Genomic DNA, 20,734 nt, shown 5'->3' with positions numbered 1-20,734 from the left:
GACTACTGGAGTGATGGGAGGAATAATCATGGTTTCTCTAACGTTTTGAGAGAAGATAGTAATTTAAACGTTGTGCAAGTGGATAATGAGGGATTTACTATGTTTTCTAGCAAGCAAGTTAAGAAAAACAAAAATAAACGTTTCAAGGTTTCAATTGGGTCACTCGTTCTAATGCTCATTTGTGTTCTTCTATTGGTTAGTCCCTTTTGTTTGGTTGGGGCAGTTATGTTCTATTATTGGCTTTTCTTGTTATGTGCTGGATGGCTTTCATCGTCGGCGCCTTTTGCTCTATCTTGTTATTTTCTTTTTGTTCTTCATTGTAATTTAGTAGGGACCTTAAGCTATTATCTTTCTTATTTTTTTGCTTTGTTTGTAGCTATTTGAGCAGCAGTGGCTTGAGGTCCCCTTTAGGATCTTGTAACCTTTTATTATATTAACACGTATGCCCATTGGTGAGTTTTATCCAACTATATATATATATATATATATAGTATGTATGTAAAGGAATAATGGACAAGTTGTTAGGAAGAATCAGAAATCTTCATAATTCTTTTGTAACGGAGGAAGTGGAGTTGGGTCTGACAACTAATGCAGATGGACTATAATATGTTGAGTAAAACCTGTAGCTCAATGGACTGGTTTGTTAACACCCCCCTTAAATTAAGTATTTAACTGTTGGATAGTTAATTTGTCTTGTAGACTGTGAAAGCGAGTTGCTGAAAGTGGTTTGGTGAATATGTCCGTATGTTGATCTATGAAGCTGATATGAAAGACTTCAATTTCTCTGCTCTTGATGTGATCGCTAATAAAATGATAATCAATTTCTATGAGTTTAGTCTTGACATGGTAGACTGGGTTGTTTGATAGAGCTAGTGCTTAAATGTTGTCACAATATATGGAGGTTGGTTGTTGTTGTGGAGGTTGAAAATCCGTGACTAATGGTCGAAGTCAAATAACATCTGAGGTGAATGAGGAGAGGGATCTGTATTCGGCTTTTGTAGATGATTTTGCCATGGTAGTTCGCTTCTTAACATGCTATTAAATGCAGTTATTTCCAAAGTAAGTATAGAAACTGAGATGGATTTTCTGTTGGTGTAATTAGTTGCCCACTCTGCATCTATGTAGGCGATGAGAGTTCACTTGGGGTGAGGGGGAGACCAAAATGTTGTGCTCCCTTGATGTAGTGAAGGAGGCATTTGAGAGCTTGGTGGTCACGATTTGATGGGTTTTGCATGCTCTGGCATATATGCTTGGTTGCGAAGGCGAGGTCGGGGTGGGTGATGGTTAAGTATTATAAAGAGCCGGCTAATTGATAATATAAGGTGGGATCATTGTATGGTGTATCTAAGGATGCGTCGATAAAAGGTTTTAAGGACATTGGGGCGGCAGTTGATTTGCAATATGTGAAACCGGAATCATCAAGTATAGCGTGAGCGTAATGAGTTTGATGGAGAAACCTACTAGATGTCATGCATTGTACTTGAATACCGAGGAAGAGAGATACTGACCTGAGCTGTTTGAGAGAGAAAACATCTTGTAGTTGCGAAGGAGGAGCTAAATGGTGTCTTAGTGGTTTCCCATGAGCAATATATCATCAACAAAGATTAGAAGGTATAACATAATGTTTGCATGATTGTAAAGAAGAAGGGATGGATCGGATCTACTGAAGTAGAATCCAAAATTGATTAAAAAAGATGTTAACTTTTGAAACCACTGACGGGAAGATTGTTTGTGTCTGTAAATAACTATGTGTCGTGGCTTGCATGCTTGACCGCACTATCCATCCCTTGCTGATTCGACCTTAACGTGCCTGTATGTGACCCTCAAGCACAACCTGATCCGCCATTCCGCGTGAAGCCTACATGGTCCAAGCTTTTGTATGAGATCCGACATCGAGCCAAGCCCGTAAGCCCTTATAAGAGACCCACACGCATATCTTCTGTCATGTGGATTTGCTCATGCGTCACTTTTCTTTCACCTGGACGAACCACAAGTGCTAAATTTCTCCGTTCTTCATATCATTTTCGTCGGAAATTCAACTGGAATCTATCTGTGATACCAATTATTGTGCAAACAGTAGAAAATAAATATCAGAAATCACAGTACAAACAACACAATAAATACAATGACTTACGTGGTTCAACGAATATGCCTACATTCATGGGGAGGGATGGAGATTTCACTAGATTTGATGAATAAGAAATTACAATGAGCTATTTCTTTCTCTCTTACATGCAAAAACCCTCAAACTCCTTAATTTATAGATTTGAGACAAAACAATAAAGAAAAAAGCTTCATAATCTTATCCCCAATCAAATCAATTAATTAGGAAAATAACTTACTGTCTAATCTATTATAATAATGAGCCATTAATTAAAACTTTCCAAACAAAAGTTTATTTAGATTTAGAAATAATTCCAAATCGATTGACCCATTCATTATTGGTCATAATTAAAATATTATGGGACAATTTTTGGATAAGAATCGAATTACCCACATTTTAAATAAACCTCAGTTCTTCAAAAATTTTCACAATATAAGCTGGTAGCATTCAAGAGCCAGAGAGAATTATGAAATTGATTGCATTTAGAGCTACTACACAACCATATTTTAAATATCCCTTCTTGCTCCCATCATATATTAGGCTTCATCTGGAATGGCTTTCTTCCTGCTTTATAAAAAGCTAATTTTTAGTTTAAAAATCTAATAAAAACACAAAAAATAATGATCTAAAACCGGTCCCAAACGTAACCTTAATCAGGCCTGGTGGTCAGAAAAATCCCACAGCTTCTCGAAGTGAAGAGAAGCTAACACAAGTAGTGTACGGGCCATGCCTTCCTAGAAATGGCGAGGAAGCTGGGAAGTTGAACAAACAATAACAGCAACAAGGGAAAATTTTTACCTCGCTACTTCAACGACTAAATAAAGCCTGCATAAATGGCATTTTTCTTCATGTTAGCTAGCTAATTAACTGCCCACCTTATGACCAAACAATACATCTTCACCTTAGTTCTTCCATCAGCTATATATAACCCACAACCATCCTCATCTGTTCTCATCAATCACATATCAAACAACTCTTCTTCTCCCCCAATCCCCCCTTCCATCAACATCAATGGCTCTCATGAACCATTTCTTCTGCTTCTTCTTCGCACTCGCCTTGCTCGAGAGCTCTCTGTGCCATGGTGGACGTTATCTCCTCGACACGACACCGTCACAGCCAACTTTGCCATCTATCCCGCTGCCGGCGCTTCTGCCACCTTTGCCCATCGTGCCTGTGATTCCTAAGCTTGCTTTGCCTCCAATTCCGGCCATCCCTGCCATTCCAGAAATTCCTAAGATTCCAAGCATTCCAGCAATTCCCCAGATTCCAAGCATTCCAAAACTATCACTGCCTCCATTGCCTTCCTTTCCCACTTTCCCATCCATTCCTTTTCTTTCACCACCACCTGCTAGTAAAAGCCCATGATAACAGAAGCCTTCATATTGAAACAGTTAGTTCTATGTTTTTATTTATATAATTAGATTGAGGTCAGCTTCGCTTGGTAAGGCTTTTTTACTGTTTTTTAAAGCAGATTTTTAATACAAAAATTTCTAATTTAAGAATTTTTTGTATTAAAAAGCTGATTTAAAAAGCAATAAGAAAGTTGTGTTAATCGAAGTCTAAATTATTGTTGTTTTAGGCACAGATCATTTGTATTTGATATGTTTTGTATTGTGTGGATGTTTGTATTTTATGCTTGAACTAATTTGTAGCTTGATGAGCTATATGAGCATTGTTGTATTAGAATTTTGGTGTTGGGCTGTTTGTGTTGGAAATGTGTTTTGTGATGATAAGTATATAAACAATATTTTTTATGGAAAATTATCAATTTTGATGATTATTTTATCTTCCATCATACAATAATATTGAGGAGACTTATAAATTGATATGATTATTATAAGTATTTTTACATTCTAATTCAGTAAAAAAAAAAAAAAACAATCAAATTATGATACTAGAAATTTCAAAATCATGTTGAGTAATTCAAAAAGCTCTAATTTGAAGAAAATTTATAAATGAAATGACCAATTGGTCAAATTGATTATGTTATCCAAATCTAAGTACAGATGATCAGACCAATTGGCATCAGTTGGTAGCTTGACTCGACTATGATTTGGATGGTTTAATCAGCAAGCCCTTAGTGAGATTTTCAATAACTTTTTAATCTTGTGAGAGAGTAATAGGGTGCATTCATTGTTAACAAAAGTAATTTTAAGTTAATACCAATATTTTAAAAAACAAAATCGAACTGATATGTTCAACTGGTTGAAATGAGCATGGGTCAACCGGCCTAGGGGTATAAGTGAGCCGACCCGGCTCTAGCTCGACTCGTTTATGGGCTCACGAGCTGAGCTTATCGAGTTCGAGTTCGAGCTCGAATAAATATTAATACTTTAAATAATTTTATTTTATGTATTAAATATAAATATTTTTAAAAAATAATAATCTAATTTTTATTTAAATGTTAAACATTTCATATATATATTTTAAATTTTATCTAAGTTTTAAAAATCCCGCTTAATTTTTAAAATTTTTAAAAATCCCACCTATATTTAAAAATTCCCGCCCATGGCTGTTGAGCCGGCTTGAGCTCGTTTACAGTTAAACGAGCTCGAGTTCAAGCTCGACTCGAGCTCAAGCTCTAGTTCGAGCTCGCTTTCCATGTAACGAGCCGAGCTTGATAAGGGTCTAAACTCGACTCGTTTACACTCCTAAACCGGCCTATTCAGTCTTCTCCCATAACCGTATTCACAAGAACCAGAAGAAACTACATTGAACCAACGAATCATTGCCAATTTTTAAAACCAGCCAGTTAAAAAAAAAATAAAAAAAAATTTCATTGATTTGCGATCAATTAAATGGTCTTGATTAAAACTTAAAATGTAAAGACAATTTAATAAAATATCAAAACCTTTCATTCTTAAATCCTAATTTATGTTACTAGTCATCGTTCCCATCCCCAACCTTGACACTGACTTTGAACTCAAGAGGGTGTGTGACACGAAGGCCTCTCCTGACCATAGCTACATGCCGGCTCTAATGTTGGCCTCCTCTCTCCTCACTTTACGATCTAGAGCGCCGGCCTCCTCTACTTAGATGTAAGATTTATTCTCTAAGGAAAAAATAATTTCTCATTTTTTCAAAATTGTTTTACAATGTTCATTAGGGCTGCAAACGAACCAAACGTTCGACGAGCTACTCGCTATTCGGTTCGATTAAAGCTCATTTGTGATCGTTTAATTAACTAAATAAATAAATTTGAACAATATTTTAGATTCTCGATTCTTAAATAAACAAATTTGAACACTAATGCGTTCGGCTCATTTATGTTCGCGAACAACATCATTTGAAGTTCATGAACAAGCTCGAAATTAAACTCGATAAGAAGCTCGATTCGTGTTAGATTTTGAACTCGTGAATAAGCTCGATAAAAATAATTAATATTTGATTATATAATTATTAAATATAAATAATGTAAATGTATTTGTTCAAGTTTGTTTGTTTAACGAACTAGGTTTTCTTTCTTTCCTAATTTTCTCGTCGAGGCACTCTAACGAATCTTCTCATTTCTCCGCTCATCCTTCTCCCCGACAATGCTAAAGCTCGTGTTGACAGTAAGTTTTGGCTTCAAATATTACATCCATTAGTTCTTTTGGCTTCTTTCTTGTAATGTTGCATAATAACCTTTAGGGGAGGGATTTTATCAGAGGAAGGTTAGGTCTCCACCGAGCAAAGAGCCTTAAATTTACTATTTGCGATAATAACTTTAGAAGAGATGGGAGAAGGTTGCATTAGGAAAAAATAAGAAAGAGCAAGAGCATCCACCATAGACAATTGCTTCTATTATAAGTGTATTTGTTCATAGATATGTTCATGAACGTATTTGTTTGATAATTAAAAAAAAAAAATAGATAAATTCACGGACATGCTCGATGTAATCGTTTGTTAGGAAGCTCGATAAAGCTCGTTTGCTAAGTTCATGAACATCTAAAAGTAGATTTCGTTTATATCTTGTTCATGTTTGTTTGTTTAAAGCTCGATAAGCACTAAACAAACGAACATGAACCGAGCTTGAGCACTCATTAATTTAAATGAACCAAACATGAACACAATCAATAAAGATCGAACAAACATGAACCAAACTTGAAAAACCTGATATTAAATGAACACAAACATACTCGGCTCGGCTCGGTTCATTTGCAGCCCTAATGTTCATCATCATAATCTTTTATTGTGCAATCCTTACTATGTACTGTTCTTTGCAAAAAATTTGAGAACCCCTAATTCCTCAGGTATTTTTTTAATGAATGACCAATAGAATTTTTGTAAGTAAATGAAGTGTTGTCATGGTTCTTGAGTGGTATGTTGCTCTTGTTATAGGAACTTGTATAATGTCTATGTTCATAAGTTGTTTACATTTCCAAATTGGAATTCTATAATTGGGCTTGTAAGAAATGTGTTCATATTCATTTTATTAATGAAATGTATGATGGTTTCCTATTGGAGAAATCATATTTTCAAGAATATTTGTAGCGGTAAAGAGAGAACTTGTTTACTTTGCTTTAAATGAAAATTCTACACATAATCAAAAGAGTTAAATGCAATGTATATGAGATTTTTTTTCTTACTTAAAAGTCGGGAGAAAAAAAAATCATTGGACCTAATCAAGTTGAAATGCATTCACTTTTCAAATTTGAGATTAGAAAAGAAATATTGTGAATTGTTGGGGATGGAAGTAAACACTATGATCGATGAAACAAACAAGAAAAATAAAAATGCAGCGGAAAGAAAAGGACATCAGATTTAACGTAGAAAATTCTGAAATCGGGAAAAAATTATGGAGCCACACCACACAAGAAATTCAATTTGAAAATGGGAGCAAAATAAATACAGATCTCTCTTCTCTCTCGCTCACATTGCTTATCTTCTATCTTACACCATTCTTGTGTGCAAATTAGAAGAGAAAGTCAGGTAAATAACATCAAAGGATGACACCCTTTAGAAAAATCAAGAAAGAAAATTGTTCAGTTCACCTCGAAGCGCTGTGGAACCAGCTGATGCTCTCAAGTCTCTATCATCATGATGTTGTACAGCTCAAATCCACTGCGCTGCAGCATTATGCAGCGTTGTGACGCTTTACTCTATGTGGTTTCCAGCAAACTCTACAGCATCGGAATGTTCGAGTACACAACACCAGCACGTTCTAAAAAAAAATAAAAAATCTGATGCAATTCTTCCCATTTACACTGCTCCTAACTGATTCTCCTTTGAATCTCTTTCTGCTGGCATCCAATCTCTGGTTAGTGACTAACAAATTATTCTCTATCAAAAGATATACCCGCGTTGGCATTGTTTTTTAATGAATTGCTAAATGCTAGAAATATTTTCTATCTTTGCTCTTGTTGACTATGACAACTGGTTAGGTAATGCCGTAATGTATTTTATTTTGGTCATTTCTTCAGTTCTCAGCTATTAATTTGTGATAAGTTTTTGTGTTGGTCTTGTGTAGTTTCCAAGATATGCTTTATGAAAGGGAAAAATACGCTTGGGCTGTTGCAGTACTGCTATACGTTGTTTGTATTCTTCGGTTTTGATAATTAAGATTCACATTTCGTGTAACACTGAAATAATTTTGGATAGGTAAAATATGCAAGGTTGATTTCTCTTAACATATTTAATATATATATTGCATCCTGGAGTATTCGCGGCAGTAGTGAAATATATATAGTTTAACGTCTTAGCATTGTACAAACATCCAGCACACAATCAGATAAGTGAGAGGGTGTAGCATTCAAAAGGGACATTAGAGTTTTTACGTGGAAAACCTGTGAAAAGGAGGAAAAACCACAGGGTCTGGCCCAGCTTGAATGAATCCACTAGTATTTGTAGTCGATTACAAATGAGACCCTTCCTTGGGAGAAGGCCTTGGCTTAATGATACAAATATACATCATATAGAGCGCATTACATGGTGGGAGTTACAATATAGACATGTTTGTTTGGTTGATATGACCATAGTCGATAGGTTGGAGGCCGGAAAGACCATTGTCTGGTGATGGAGGTCGGAAGGACCATAGTAGATGATGCAGGTCGGAAGGACTGTAGGCGGCAGGAGACCAGGGTCAAAAAGACAGTAGTTGGCAGGAGACCAGGGTTTGAAAGATCGTTGTAGTAGGGCGGTACTCTAGTAGAACTCTGGGCGTTAGATGGTGGCCCAGCAGAAGTCCGGATCTCGAGTGGTGGTCCGGTAGAAGTCCGGGCCTCATGTGGTGGTTCGGTAGAGCTCACGCCCTCAAGTGGTTGTCCGGCAGAGGTGAGGACTTGAAGTGGTGACTCGGCAAAACTCAGTGCTTCAAGTGGTGGTCCAGCGAAGCAACAATGCCAGGCGGTGGTACGGGGGAGGTGAGGGCCTGAAGTGGTGGTCCGATGGAGCTTGGAGCTTTAAGTGGTCGTCTGGAGAAGGCGAGGGCCTCAAGTGGTGGTCCGGCGGAGCAACGACATCAGACGGTGGTCCAGTAGAGGTGAGGGCCTCAAGTGGTGGTCAGGTGGAGCAACGACGTCAAGCAGTGGTCTGGCGGAGATGAGTGCCTCAACTGGTGGTTCGATGGAGCAATGACATCAGGCGGCGGTCCGGCGGAGGTGAGGGCCTCAAGTGGTGGTCCGGCGGAGCAACGACGTCAGGCGGTGGTCCGGAGGAGCAACGACGTCAGGCAGTGGTCCGGTGGAAGTCCGACGGTGGTCGAGGAGGAGCTTCTTCCTTCTCTTCTTCTTTCTTCTCTTCTTGCTTCCCCCTTCTCAAGAGAAATGAGGGGTCTATTTATAGATTTTTTGGAGTGGCATGACCCATAAATAGATGAGAGATCAGGGGCAAATGTGGAGTGATTCGATGGACGGCCGATATTGAACACCTTGATTATATACCGTTTGTCAGATATTTGAAGGTCTTAGTGGTGTCGGAATTCGGTGATCTTAAGCTCGATGGATTCTTCTCGTCGAGTCACTTGATTCGACTATAAGCACATCATTTTTGGAAACCGTTTGGTAATCCAAATTGTGGTTTAAACCTTTCAACATCTCTTAGGGTCATTGATTAGGACACATTTGGACTCGGATTGAGTCGAATTTGGTGTCATTGGGTTCGTATTTCTGAGACGCTCAGTTCAACTGTAAGTTTGTTGCAATCGGAGTTCAGATGATCCCGGATTTAATTTTTGAATTTTCCAACTTGATTTTTGCCTCGAGATTTATGCCCGATCAAGATATTTTTTCGATAACATATCACTATAAATATTTGCATCCTGGAATATGCACAGTGATAGAGAAATATAAAGTTTAACGTCTTAGCTTTGTATAAAGATTCATCATACATTCAGATAAAAAAGAAGAGTGTAGCATTCATAAGTGACATCAAAATTTATATGTGGAAACCCCTAAAAAGGGGGAAAGATTGTAGGGCTTGGCCTAATTTGAATGAATCCACTAGCATTTGCAATCGATTACAAATGAGGACCTTCCTTTGGGGGAAGGCTTTGGCTTATTGTAGCAAATATACATCATATAGAATGCATTATATGGTAGGAATTGAAATAATCAGTATTGACATGTTTATTTGGTCAGCAGTATCATAGTCGGTGGGCGAAGGAGGTTGGAAAGACTGTAATTAGGTGACGGTGGTCAAAAGGATTATAGTCGGCAGTCCACAAAGGTTGACAAGAATGTTGTCAGGCGAAGGAGGTTGGACGGACCGTAGTCGGCGGGCGACAGAGCTCGAAAGAATCGTTATATGGTGACAAAGTTTGGAAGTACTATAGTTTGCAGGTGACAAAGGTCAGAAGTACTTTTATCTGGTGACGGAGGTCCGAAAGGACCTTAGTCGATGGGCAATAGAGGTCGAAAAGATGGAAGTTTTGCAACGAAAGTCGGAAGGACCGTAGTCAGTAGACGACAGAGGTCGGAAGGACCGTAGTCAGTTGACGACGGAGATCAGAAAGATCATAGTGTGGCGACAGAGGTCAGAAGAATCATAGTTAGCTGGTGATGAAGGTTAGAAGGATATCTGGAGAAGAAGGTCGGAAGGGTCTTAGTCGGCAGATGATTGTGTTTAGAAAGATCAATGCTGGTGATGGAGGTCAGAAGGACTGTAGCCGACGGGTCACAGCGATAAGAAAGGCCATAGTTAGGCGACGGAGGTCGAAAAGACCATAATCAAGTGAAGGTGGTCTGACGGACTGTAATAGGAGGGAAACATACGGGGGTCGAAAAGATCGTAGTCGGCAATGGTGGTCAGTAGGAAATTTGATGATAATCGGTGTTCGGGTATAAAATTTGTGTTTGGGCAGAAGTCCAACAAAATTCCAGCGATAGTCAGTGGTCGAGCGGTGGTCAAGGATGAGCTTGTTGGAAAGAGGGATCTCATATTTCTCTTCCTCTCCTCTATTATTCTCATTCCATCTTTCGTCCCCTCTCTATGAAAAATGAGAAGTTTATTTATAGTTTTTTTTGAAGTGGCATGACCACTAAATAGTGATAAGATTAAGGACATGTTGAGAGTGTTTTGAATGGGCGGTCGATATCGACTTCCTTGATTATAGATCGTTCATCGAGTATTTGAGTGCCTGAATGATGACAAAATTCAATGATCTTGAGGTTGTTGGATTTGTCTCGTCGAGCTGCTTGATTTGACTATAAGCATGCCACATTTAGAAATCATTTTCTCATCAATTTATAGTTTGAACCTTCCAAATACGCTTTGGACCTTTAATTTGGACCCATTCAGGCTCGTATTGTGAAACCCTTAAACATTCAAGTTATTTTTGAAAAAAAAAAATTGTGTGCAGTTAGTACGTATGAACCGTCTGTACGAACTGAAGAAAGTTTTAAAAATCTATATGGTTAGTATGTACTAACTGCCTGTATGAACCGAGTAAAGTGTAGGTTCGTCTGTACGAACCGTAAGTTCATCTGGACGAATTGAATAAATGTTTTTTGACAGAGAGCATCATCCAGGGACGAAAATCCATTATCGTCCGTACGATTAGTGTACATAGGAGATCGTCCCGGGAGAAACGAGAAACATCGTCTGGACGATCATAAATATCTTTTTAAGAAATGTTTGATTTTTTTTGAAGAGATAGAAAGAGCAGAGAGAAAACGAAGAAAAGAGGAAGAAATCAACGTTTTGGGCACCTTTGGTCCATTTTCGTTCGACGACGCAGTTAGGAAAGTTGATCGACTCGAGGTAAGACACATTATGCTTTTCTGAATTTTCAGAAATGTGAGTTTTGACGAATTTTCTGTTAGCGAAAAACGGGTATATCTTTGTATCGGTAAAACTTTTACCGCGTAACTTTTGGTATATTGTAGAGATGATAATTTTGCACGTTTTGAGTATTTTCTGAAAAATTTTTACCAAGTATTTTGAATTCTGCGGAGTTTTTATCGAATAAAAAATTATTTGGATGTTGAAAAATATTGCTTCAGTACAATGAAAGTCTTGAAATGATATTTTACACTATTTCTGGAAATTTGATAATTTTCTGAAACTGTGAATTTCTGACCCGTTGAATTTATGTTGTCTGCCGTTATACTCTTTGACGATATTCTGATACGAATCTGATTTCTTTGAATCTGATATGATTTGATGTTTGATGTGATTTGAATGATATTAGAAGAGAGTTATAAGGGGCCGGAATCCTTTGAGATTATGTCTGTTTCAGAGAAGGGAGACATAAGGGGTTAAAATCCTTTGAGATTCTGTCTGGGTCAGAGAATATGAAATGAATTCTGATCTGATAATTCTGTATATCTGATATGTTCTGGTGCAATAAGCACAAAGGGAGGCATAAGGGGCTAGAATCCTTTAAAATTCTATCCGTGTCATGGAATGGAGGCATAAGGGGCCAGAATCCTTTGAGATTCTGTCTGAGTCAGGGAATTCTGTTTTGAAATGTGAAGTGAAATGTTTTCTGAAATCTATTTTGAATTCTGACTTGGCTAATTCTGTGACATGAATTTGACTCAGCTCTCATGTATATGTTATCTTATTTGTTCTGCACGAATATCTGAATTCTATTTAATTGTCTAATTTCTGTACGATTGTTCGAATTCTGTTTGTATATCTGGATTTCTGATGAATATTTGAATTATGTATGGTATTTGAATAAACTGTTTTTAAAGTTTGTGATATATTTTGAAATGTGTGAATATGAGAATTCTGATCGGCTAGTGTAGTCTTGCTGAGCTGTTAGCTCACTGTGGTTATCTTCATGATTTTCAGGTTATGGGAAAGGGAATAAAGTTTTGGACTAGCCGTTCAGGATCTGATCTGAGATTATGTATTTTTGTACTTTTGATTTTTTGTACAGTCATGGCTATTTTATTTCTGTTCTGTATCTATTGTTTGAAGCCATGTACTTAATGTATATGATTATTCTGAAGAATGAGAAGAAAGAAAATCATGGATGAGCTTTTCTATATATTTGGATGTTTATAGTAGCTCTGTATTTTCTTGTATGTCTGTGTATTGGAAGAAAAGTTTGAAAATAAATTTCAAAACTAGATCCTGGATTCATCCGTCGCGACTCAACGCGATGGGATTCTTTCTGATCGGGTTGGGTCGTGACACGTACTGAGTCGAATTTGGTGTCATCGGGTTCATCTTTTCAAGACGTTCAGTTTGACTATAAGTTTAATGAAATCAGAGTTCGAATGGTTCCGAATTTAATTTCAGAAATAAATTTTGTCTTGAGATTTGTACCCGCTCAAGATAAAAAATTGTGATGATATATATATATAATTTCAACAAATTTATAATCGAATTGAACATCCGAGTCTAAATGAGACAAAATCAAGCACTTGACATATAATTGAAAACTTCAAACATTAATTAAAAAACCAAATGATCTCCAAATATAATATGGTTATTGTTGAATCGAGCGGATCGATGAGACAGAATCCAATGAGTCCAAGATCACTTAATTCCTATTTCGTTAAGGCACTTAATTACTAAGCAAATGCTTCATAAGATAGACTAAAATGAAGTTTGCATATTGGCCAAATATATCCGAACGCCCATCTCAAAAAGCTATTATATCTTAATATTATCCTAATATTATCCTGTTATTCTTTTATATATAATTAAATTTCTCCAAGCCAGATAGAAAACACGTGTCCTGACACGTTCCTAAAAAAGACCAGGTAGCTTGGAAGGTGAACAAACAATAACAGAAACATGAGAAATTTATTAACCAAACTACTTTAACAATCTCGTATAAACCGTGCAAAGCAGTACTTTTCTAGTTTTCTTCACGTTAGCTCGCTAATTAACCACCTACCTTATGACGAGATAATCCCCCCCCAACACATCTTCTCTTCCTTCCATCAACTATAAATAATACACAAACATCCTCTCCTCCACACTCATCAACAACATAGAAAGAAAGCAACTCTTCTCTCCAATCCCCCTTCCCTCCACTCAATGGCTCGTGTAAATCATTTCTTCTACTTCTTCATCATGCTCGTCTTCCTCGAAAGCTCTCTATGCTATGGTGGACGCCATCTCCTCGACACCCCGGCTCCTGAATCACCGCCGATTCCATCGTTGCCACCGCAGCCAGCTCTGCCGTTTCCGTCGTTGCCACCGCAGCCAACTCTGCCGTCTATCCTACAGCCTGCAGCACTGCCACCGCTACCTGCTTTACCGGCCCTTACTAACTTTGCTTTGCCTCCACTTCCAACAATCCCCAGCATTCCAAAATTGTCATTGCCTCCTTTGCCTTCCATTCCCAGTATTCCATCACTTCCTTTTCTTTCCCCACCACCTGCAGCAAGTGAAAGCCCGTGATAACGAAGTCTTAACCAGCGGCAGATTCCATGTTTCTGTTTACATAATTTGATTACAGTGGTGTTGTTTTAGGTGTAAATCTTTTGTATTTGATATGTTGTGTTGTGTGAGTTATGTACACGTTTTTGTGTTTGGATTTAATTAATTATGTGCTAAGTTGTTTGTGTTATGTGTTAAGTATTAATTAATTATTGTTTCTGCTTGTAAATTGATGATTATCTACTTTCATGGATGCATAGCATGTGTGTTTCTCAATATTTCTTAGAGAGGCTTACTTCTTCTTCAGTCATTTCTATTACATGAAATTTAGACTTCGTTAGGAATAATTTTCTTACTAATTTATAAAATGGATTTTTAGCACAACATTTTTTAATTCAAGAAACTTTTATACTAGAAAGTTGTTTAAGAAAGTAGTAAAAAGACTGTCCCAAATGAAGCCTAAGATTTCGTTTGAGACGACTTTTTTAATGCTTCTTAAAACTGCTTTTTAGTACCAAAATTTTATTTTTTTGTCCTAAAAAATTGCTTTAAGAAGCAATAAAAAAGCCGTTTCAAACGAAATCTAAATCGCATGACTTTGTTCTTGCAAAATTATAGATAATATTTTTCATAACAAATTGTAATTTTTTACAAGATACTGATTATTTTATTTTCTATCAAATAATATATATTGATGTTTTAAATAGATAATGTTTTTCATTTCTAAAAACTATAAACTTAAAGATAAGATTTGACCTCTGTTTTGAACATCAAATCCATCATTACTAGATTCCTTCTGCTCAAACTTATCCTATTCGATCGTCTGGTACAGTTTCAAAGGCAAATGAACAATTTGACATTACAACAATCATCGTCATTCTTCATTAACTACTTTATGATCACAAAATAGAACTTGTATCAATCAATGTCACCCTAACATCTATAATTGACCAACATTAGCCATTGTCTAACTGCTGACATTCAAAGACATACAACTCTTGACATTTTTGGTTCCCATCATGGACATCCATCAACCTAGAACACTATACATCAACTAAATAGTAACACCTAATATTTAGAATCCATTGATGTCCACTTATGTCAATCAAGGTCAAGATCCTAATGCTTATCATCACATCAGTCGACTGGCATCAACTAACTTAGATTTGACTATTAATTGCATGCCCACTTCCGACTTAGGATGTCTCTTGATGACATTTGTTATCATCCTTACTTATCACGATTGATCACCCTAAAGCAGAGCCCTACATTGGGTACCCATTCCCACACCCAGCCACGTACCCACCCTCCCTAATGGGCATGGGTACACCCATGACCTCGTGGGTGGATATGAGTGGGTATTAAACATCGGGGGATAAATCAATTAACATTGATAATCAGTGTATGTCTTATATTATCACAATCCTCACTATGCAGTGTGCAACACTGAACCGTGCTACGATTACGATAAATTATGATATACGGCTTGAAAGTTTGCATTTAGAGCAAAGGTCAACAAACCTCTAGGCCATCAGTTCATAACAGACTGCATTCAAAAAATATGAAAAGCAAGTGTGTATGGGTGGGAGGCATCTCAAAAGTCACCATGGATGGGTGTGAATAGGCGAAGCCCATCCGCGTAGTGCATGCCACCCACTGGGTACCCAACAAGGACCCCATGTAGGACTTTACCCTACAACGTCAAACTTCCATCAAATAGTGATTTCTGACATTATTAATCAATCTATATTTGTTGATCTTCAACTCCTAATATTCACTATTGATCAACAACCCAACTTTTAGCTACCAACAATCACCATGCATTATATTTGATTGATGCCCATTAGAGCACAACATGATATATAAGCCAATAAAGAACACATGATGTGTTTAGCTCATTGATGCCTTCCAACATCCAACAACTCTAGAAGCATATCAAAATTTAACTTCTAATTTATGTGGGTATGCAACTCTCGATGTCTACCAACATTCTTTATCAATGTTTATGGCCTCATTGACCCCCAGCCAAAATGATATATTGAAAGCTCTTGCCAAGACTAGTTGCCTCAGGACAATGGATCATGGTGAGGCGCTTCAAAATTTTTAAGAACAATCTTCTTGGAGCCATAATAATTTTCATATGTGGAAAAATTATAAATCATTTATGTTATAGGATTACTATGAGGGAAAGGCATATTTTATCAATAAAATAGTCTGACTTCTGTCATCATTTTTTCTTCGACTTTAAATTTCATCCTTACACCACCTCAGAATTATTGCAACTAGGGGTGTCAATTCGGGTCAACGGATCGGGGTCCAACCCAAGTTGATCCGGGCATAAAGGGCTTGACCCAAATCCAACCCGTTTAGATAAATGATTCATGATATACAACCAGGACCCGACCCGCCAACCTGAACTGGACTTAATGGGATTTCAAAACATTAAGCTAACACGGCATCAATTGGATGTATTTTTTTTCTTGTACGTTTGCGTAGTACAACCCCATTGATTGGATTATTTTTTTAGTTAGTTTAATGGTAAATATAGACGCATGTCTTAATATGTATTGCTTTTTTCAAAGAAGTTTTATAATTAAAAGAAAGTTTATTAAAATTTAGTTACACGACATCAATTATTTGTATGTTTAAAAAACTCAACGGAGTTCAAATAATTTCTTAGTCATCGTTTAGAACAATTTTACATCATTATTTTTTCTTTGATTTCAAAAGTTTTTTTACTAATGGGTTAGCCGGGTAGACCTGCGGGTTTCGGGTCAACTCGAGCCCGACCCATTTAACAAACGGGTCAAAAATCTGAACCCGACCTATTTTACAAACGGGTTGACCCGAACCCGAATTTTTGCTGGTGGGGTCCAAGTCGAGTTTCGGGTTGTGTCAATAACCATCCACTACATTTAATTATTTTAAAATGCTTTCATAATAATTTAAAATTTGATGAAAGTTAAATTAAATGGTTGCAAATATTTTTAGATATTTCTATTGTGGGCATAAAAATCAATTTAAATTGGATATAAAGATAAAAAATATAAACCCACCAAGTAATATTAGATCATAAAAGTCTAATAAATCTAAAATATTGAAATTATATGGGTGCAATTTTATAATTAAAATTTGTTTTAACTGGCTATTGCAAAATGAATTTGTTAATGAATACTAAAATGAAATTATAAATACACAAGGTTAACAATATAAAAATTAAAATAATAGATAATATTTTTACAAATATTGAAAATATTGGATAATTAACATCTCATTTTAAAACAAATGAGTTGCTATGATTTAAAATAAATTAACAATGATTTCTACTTTAAGACATTGGCGATTAAAATTGATTTAAATAATATTTGAACAAAAATATAAATTTGATTGATGATCGAATATTTTATCAAATTCTAATAGAATATAAATCTTTCTTATTCAATAAATTAATCAAATGCTAATCGATCTGTTCTTGAATATGATTCGAATAAGGAATCATTGAAAGATTCATAAGAATTAAAATTGATATGAAATCAAATAATTATTTTGATCGCGCATGAAAATTGAGGTAAAATCAAGTCAAAAATTTCAAAAATTAAATTTGGGACCATCCAAATTCCGATTTTAGTGAACTTACAGTCGAGCTGAAAGTCTCAAAAATACGAACCCAATGACACCAAATTCATCTCAATTCGAGGCGAAATGAATCCAAATCGAAGACCAAAAGAGCATTTAAAATTTTCAAACCATGAACAAACGATTTCCAAAAGTGATATGCTTATAGTCGAATTGAGTGGCTCGATAAGAAGAATCCAACGAACCCAAGATCGCCAAATTCTGATGTCATTAAGATATTCAAATGCCCAGTAAATGGTCCACAATCAAGGGGATTAACATTGGTCGTCCATTCAAACCACTCTCAACATACCCTTGATCTTCCTCCTATTTAGTGGCTATGGCTCTCTCAGAAAATTATAAATAGACCCCTCATTCCTCATGGAAAAGGGTATCAAAGCAAGGAAGAGAGGGAAAATAGAGTTAAATCTTGCCACCAATCTCCTCCTCGACCACTGTCGAACCATCGAACGTCGTCGGACTTCCTCCTGTATATCGACAGACGTCTGACTTCTACTTGGCCACCTACCATCGTCGCACCACGCCACCCCCCCCCCCCCCCCCTTCCCGCGGACAAAACTATTTCAGACTACGGTTTTTTACTGACCTCCATCACCAGATAATGGTCTTTTCGACCTCTATCGCTAGACTACATGCCTTCTGACCTCCGTCGCTAGACAACGGTCTTTCTAACTACTCTCATTTGCCGACTACGGTCCTTCCGACCTCCGTCGCTAGATTACAATCCTTATGATCTTTTTCATCAGACCATGATCTTTCCGACCTCCATTGTCAGATAAAAAACCTTCCGATCTCTGTCACTCACCGACTATGGTCCTTCCGACCACCGTCACCCGACTACGGTATTTCCGACCTTCATCGTCCGCCGACTAGACGAATATGTCAATACTGATTCTTCCCATTCCCACCATGTAATGCACTTTATGTGATGTATATTTGCTACATCAAACTAAGGCCTTCCCTCAAGAAAGGTCCTCATTTGTAATTGACTGCAAATACTAGTGGATTCATTCAAATTGGTCCAGACCCTATGGTTTTCCCCCTTTTCAGGGGTTTCCACATAAAAACTCATGTCTCTTATAAAGACTACACCCTCTCTTTTATTTGATCGTATGTTGGATCTTCATACAAAGCTAAGACATTAAACTTTATATTTCTCCGTCGTCGCGAATATTTCAGGACACAACAAATTAATTTACCTTTTTTCTCTATATTTGGATTTCTTTAAACTAGAAAAAACAATAAGAAATTGCTTATCACCCTTAAACTTAACATTGAGATTTATATTAGATTGGGACTCACCTCCAAATGATCACCAGTCATAATCAATGAGACTTTTTATAAAGAACATAAATTTTTTATTCCATAAAAATGAAGAGGGAACTGGGAAGGTGAACTAACGATAACAAAAACATGAGAACTTTATTAACCCCAACTCTTTAATAATCATATAAAACCTCGCATAAATAGTAGTTATATTCTTGTTAGCCAGCTAATTAACTACCACCATATGACCAAAAAACAACTAAAAACATATTTTCCTTCTTCCATCAACTATAAATAAGACAACCATTCTCCTCTTTTTCTCATCAACCACATATCTATCAACTTCTTCTTCTCTCCAATCCCCTTCCATCAACCTCAATGGCTCTCATAAACCATTTCTTCTACTTCTTCATGGCGCTCGCCTTGCTCGAGAGCTCTCTCTGTCATGGTGCACGCCATCTCCTCGACACAGCCGCCACCCCCGAGTCACCGCCGGCTCCATCATTACCGTCATTGCCGACTCTGCCATCTCTCCCGCCGTTGCCCGCCGTGCCTTCCTTTCCTACGCTTCCTTTGCCTGCAATTCCGACGGCCATCCCCACCCTTCCAACCATTCCCACGATTCCAAACATTCCAAAGCTCGCCTTCCCTCCATTGCCAGCTTCCATTCCCGGAATCCCTTTGAGCATTCCATCATTCCCATCTATTCCGTTCTTCTCATCACCACCAGCTGCTAGCGAAAGCCCGTGAGAACAGAAGCCTGAGTTCAGCAGTTCAGCTATGTTTTATGTATGTTTCTGTTTATATGATTGGATTACTGTGTTGTCGTTTTAGTCGCTGTAAGTCATTTGTATTTGATATGTTGCATTGCTTGATTGTTTGTCCTTTTTATATACATGTTGTAATTTTTTGGGGTTAATTGGTTATGTACGTGTCTTTGTCATGTGAATTTTGATGCTACATTGTTTGAACTGGAAATGTGTTTTGTATTTTGACGTTCTCTATTTTTACTGCTGTACATCTGAAGCATGTTTGTTAATTAATGATTTCTACTTAGGCTTCATTGTTCTTGGGGAATTTTTGTTCTATTAATTTGTTTACTAAAAAACTGTTTTAAAAAATAGTAAGAAAGTCATACCAAACAAAGTTTTAGTCTTCTTTAATTGGAACAGCTTTCTTCTTGCTTCTTAAAGATTTTTGTACTAAAAAATCATTTTAAGAAGCAGTAAAAAAGTCATCCCAAACGAAGTCTATTTTAAACTGCTGTGTACATAAGGTTCCTATACAGAATAGCACTTGACATTTGGTATGTGTAACAGCTTTCTCGAAAGCAAATCAGCTTCAAAATCTACTAGGCAAACAAACTGGTGCTTAACGGGAAAGTAGATATGCAATAAGACTGACTCAAGGGCATCTCCAACCAAAAATCCTATTTTTCACTCTAAAATATCGTAAAATTTCAAAATGCGGAACTCCATTTTTCTTTTCTCGCGCGCTTCTTTACGAAGGTAACCATCTCTCTTCTGTTTCGCACGCTTCATGTGAAGCTAAGCAGAGTGCGAAGGTAATCGCTTTTTTTGGCGTAAGTGAATAATCCGACGCCAATATTAACGTCAACTATTCACCTACCAATTTTTTGCTGGAGTTTTGGAGTTAGAATACAGCAATTCGCGGACGGCATACAATGGTATGCAGTTTGATTGGACATGATCTAAATCCAGCTCATTCCACTGAATTAAAGAACTTTTTATCATGCAACCACTTTTTTTTACTATGAAAGATTATTTGTGACAGTTTTTTTCATTATTTTACTTTTAGATCATAATCATACTTTTATTTGAGTATAATTATTTTCTCGAAATTTTGAAAATTTTATATGATTAAAAACTTTTTTTACGATTAAATCTACTAATATATATAGTACTTATAAAGAAGATATTATCCAATTTCTTAAACAATAAATATATT

General features: G+C 36.8%; 3 protein-coding genes across 3 annotated transcripts in view; all 3 read left to right on the top strand.

Annotated features, from left to right (window-relative positions):
* LOC110104886 (protein PELPK1-like) overlaps window positions 1–3,806 on the top strand; it is an 8,876-nt gene extending 5,070 nt beyond the window's left edge. The window contains exons 2-3 of the mRNA XM_028699343.1: window positions 1,829–1,905; window positions 3,011–3,806. Of these exons, the coding sequence (XP_028555176.1) occupies window positions 1,829–1,905; window positions 3,011–3,469 (536 nt within the window). The 3' untranslated portion in view covers window positions 3,470–3,806. The remainder of the gene's footprint in view (window positions 1–1,828; window positions 1,906–3,010) is intronic.
* A 9,672-nt stretch (window positions 3,807–13,478) lies between these two features.
* LOC110104883 (protein PELPK1-like) lies at window positions 13,479–14,078 on the top strand. Its single transcript, XM_020834168.2, has one exon. It carries the CDS (start codon window positions 13,520–13,522, stop codon window positions 13,883–13,885), a length of 366 nt encoding a protein of 121 aa, XP_020689827.2. The 5' UTR covers window positions 13,479–13,519; the 3' UTR covers window positions 13,886–14,078.
* A 5,026-nt stretch (window positions 14,079–19,104) lies between these two features.
* Window positions 19,105–19,709, top strand: LOC110104894 (protein PELPK1). Its single transcript, XM_020834177.2, has one exon. The coding sequence runs from the start codon at window positions 19,145–19,147 to the stop codon at window positions 19,514–19,516; it is 372 nt and encodes a 123-aa protein (XP_020689836.1). The 5' UTR covers window positions 19,105–19,144; the 3' UTR covers window positions 19,517–19,709.
* Window positions 19,710–20,734: the final 1,025 nt, after the last annotated feature.

Source organism: Dendrobium catenatum, unplaced genomic scaffold, assembly GCF_001605985.2.
Source record: "Dendrobium catenatum unplaced genomic scaffold, ASM160598v2 fragScaff_scaffold_1256, whole genome shotgun sequence".
Classification (NCBI taxonomy): Eukaryota; Viridiplantae; Streptophyta; class Magnoliopsida; order Asparagales; family Orchidaceae; genus Dendrobium; species Dendrobium catenatum.
This window is presented reverse-complemented; position numbering and strand designations above follow the sequence as displayed.

What these genes read in the sequence shown, in the direction of transcription:
- LOC110104894 (XM_020834177.2), top strand. Translation starts at nt 19,145, where the DNA reads ATGGCTCTCATAAACCATTTCTTCTACTTCTTCATGGCGCTCGCCTTG.
- LOC110104883 (XM_020834168.2), top strand. Translation starts at nt 13,520, where the DNA reads ATGGCTCGTGTAAATCATTTCTTCTACTTCTTCATCATGCTCGTCTTC.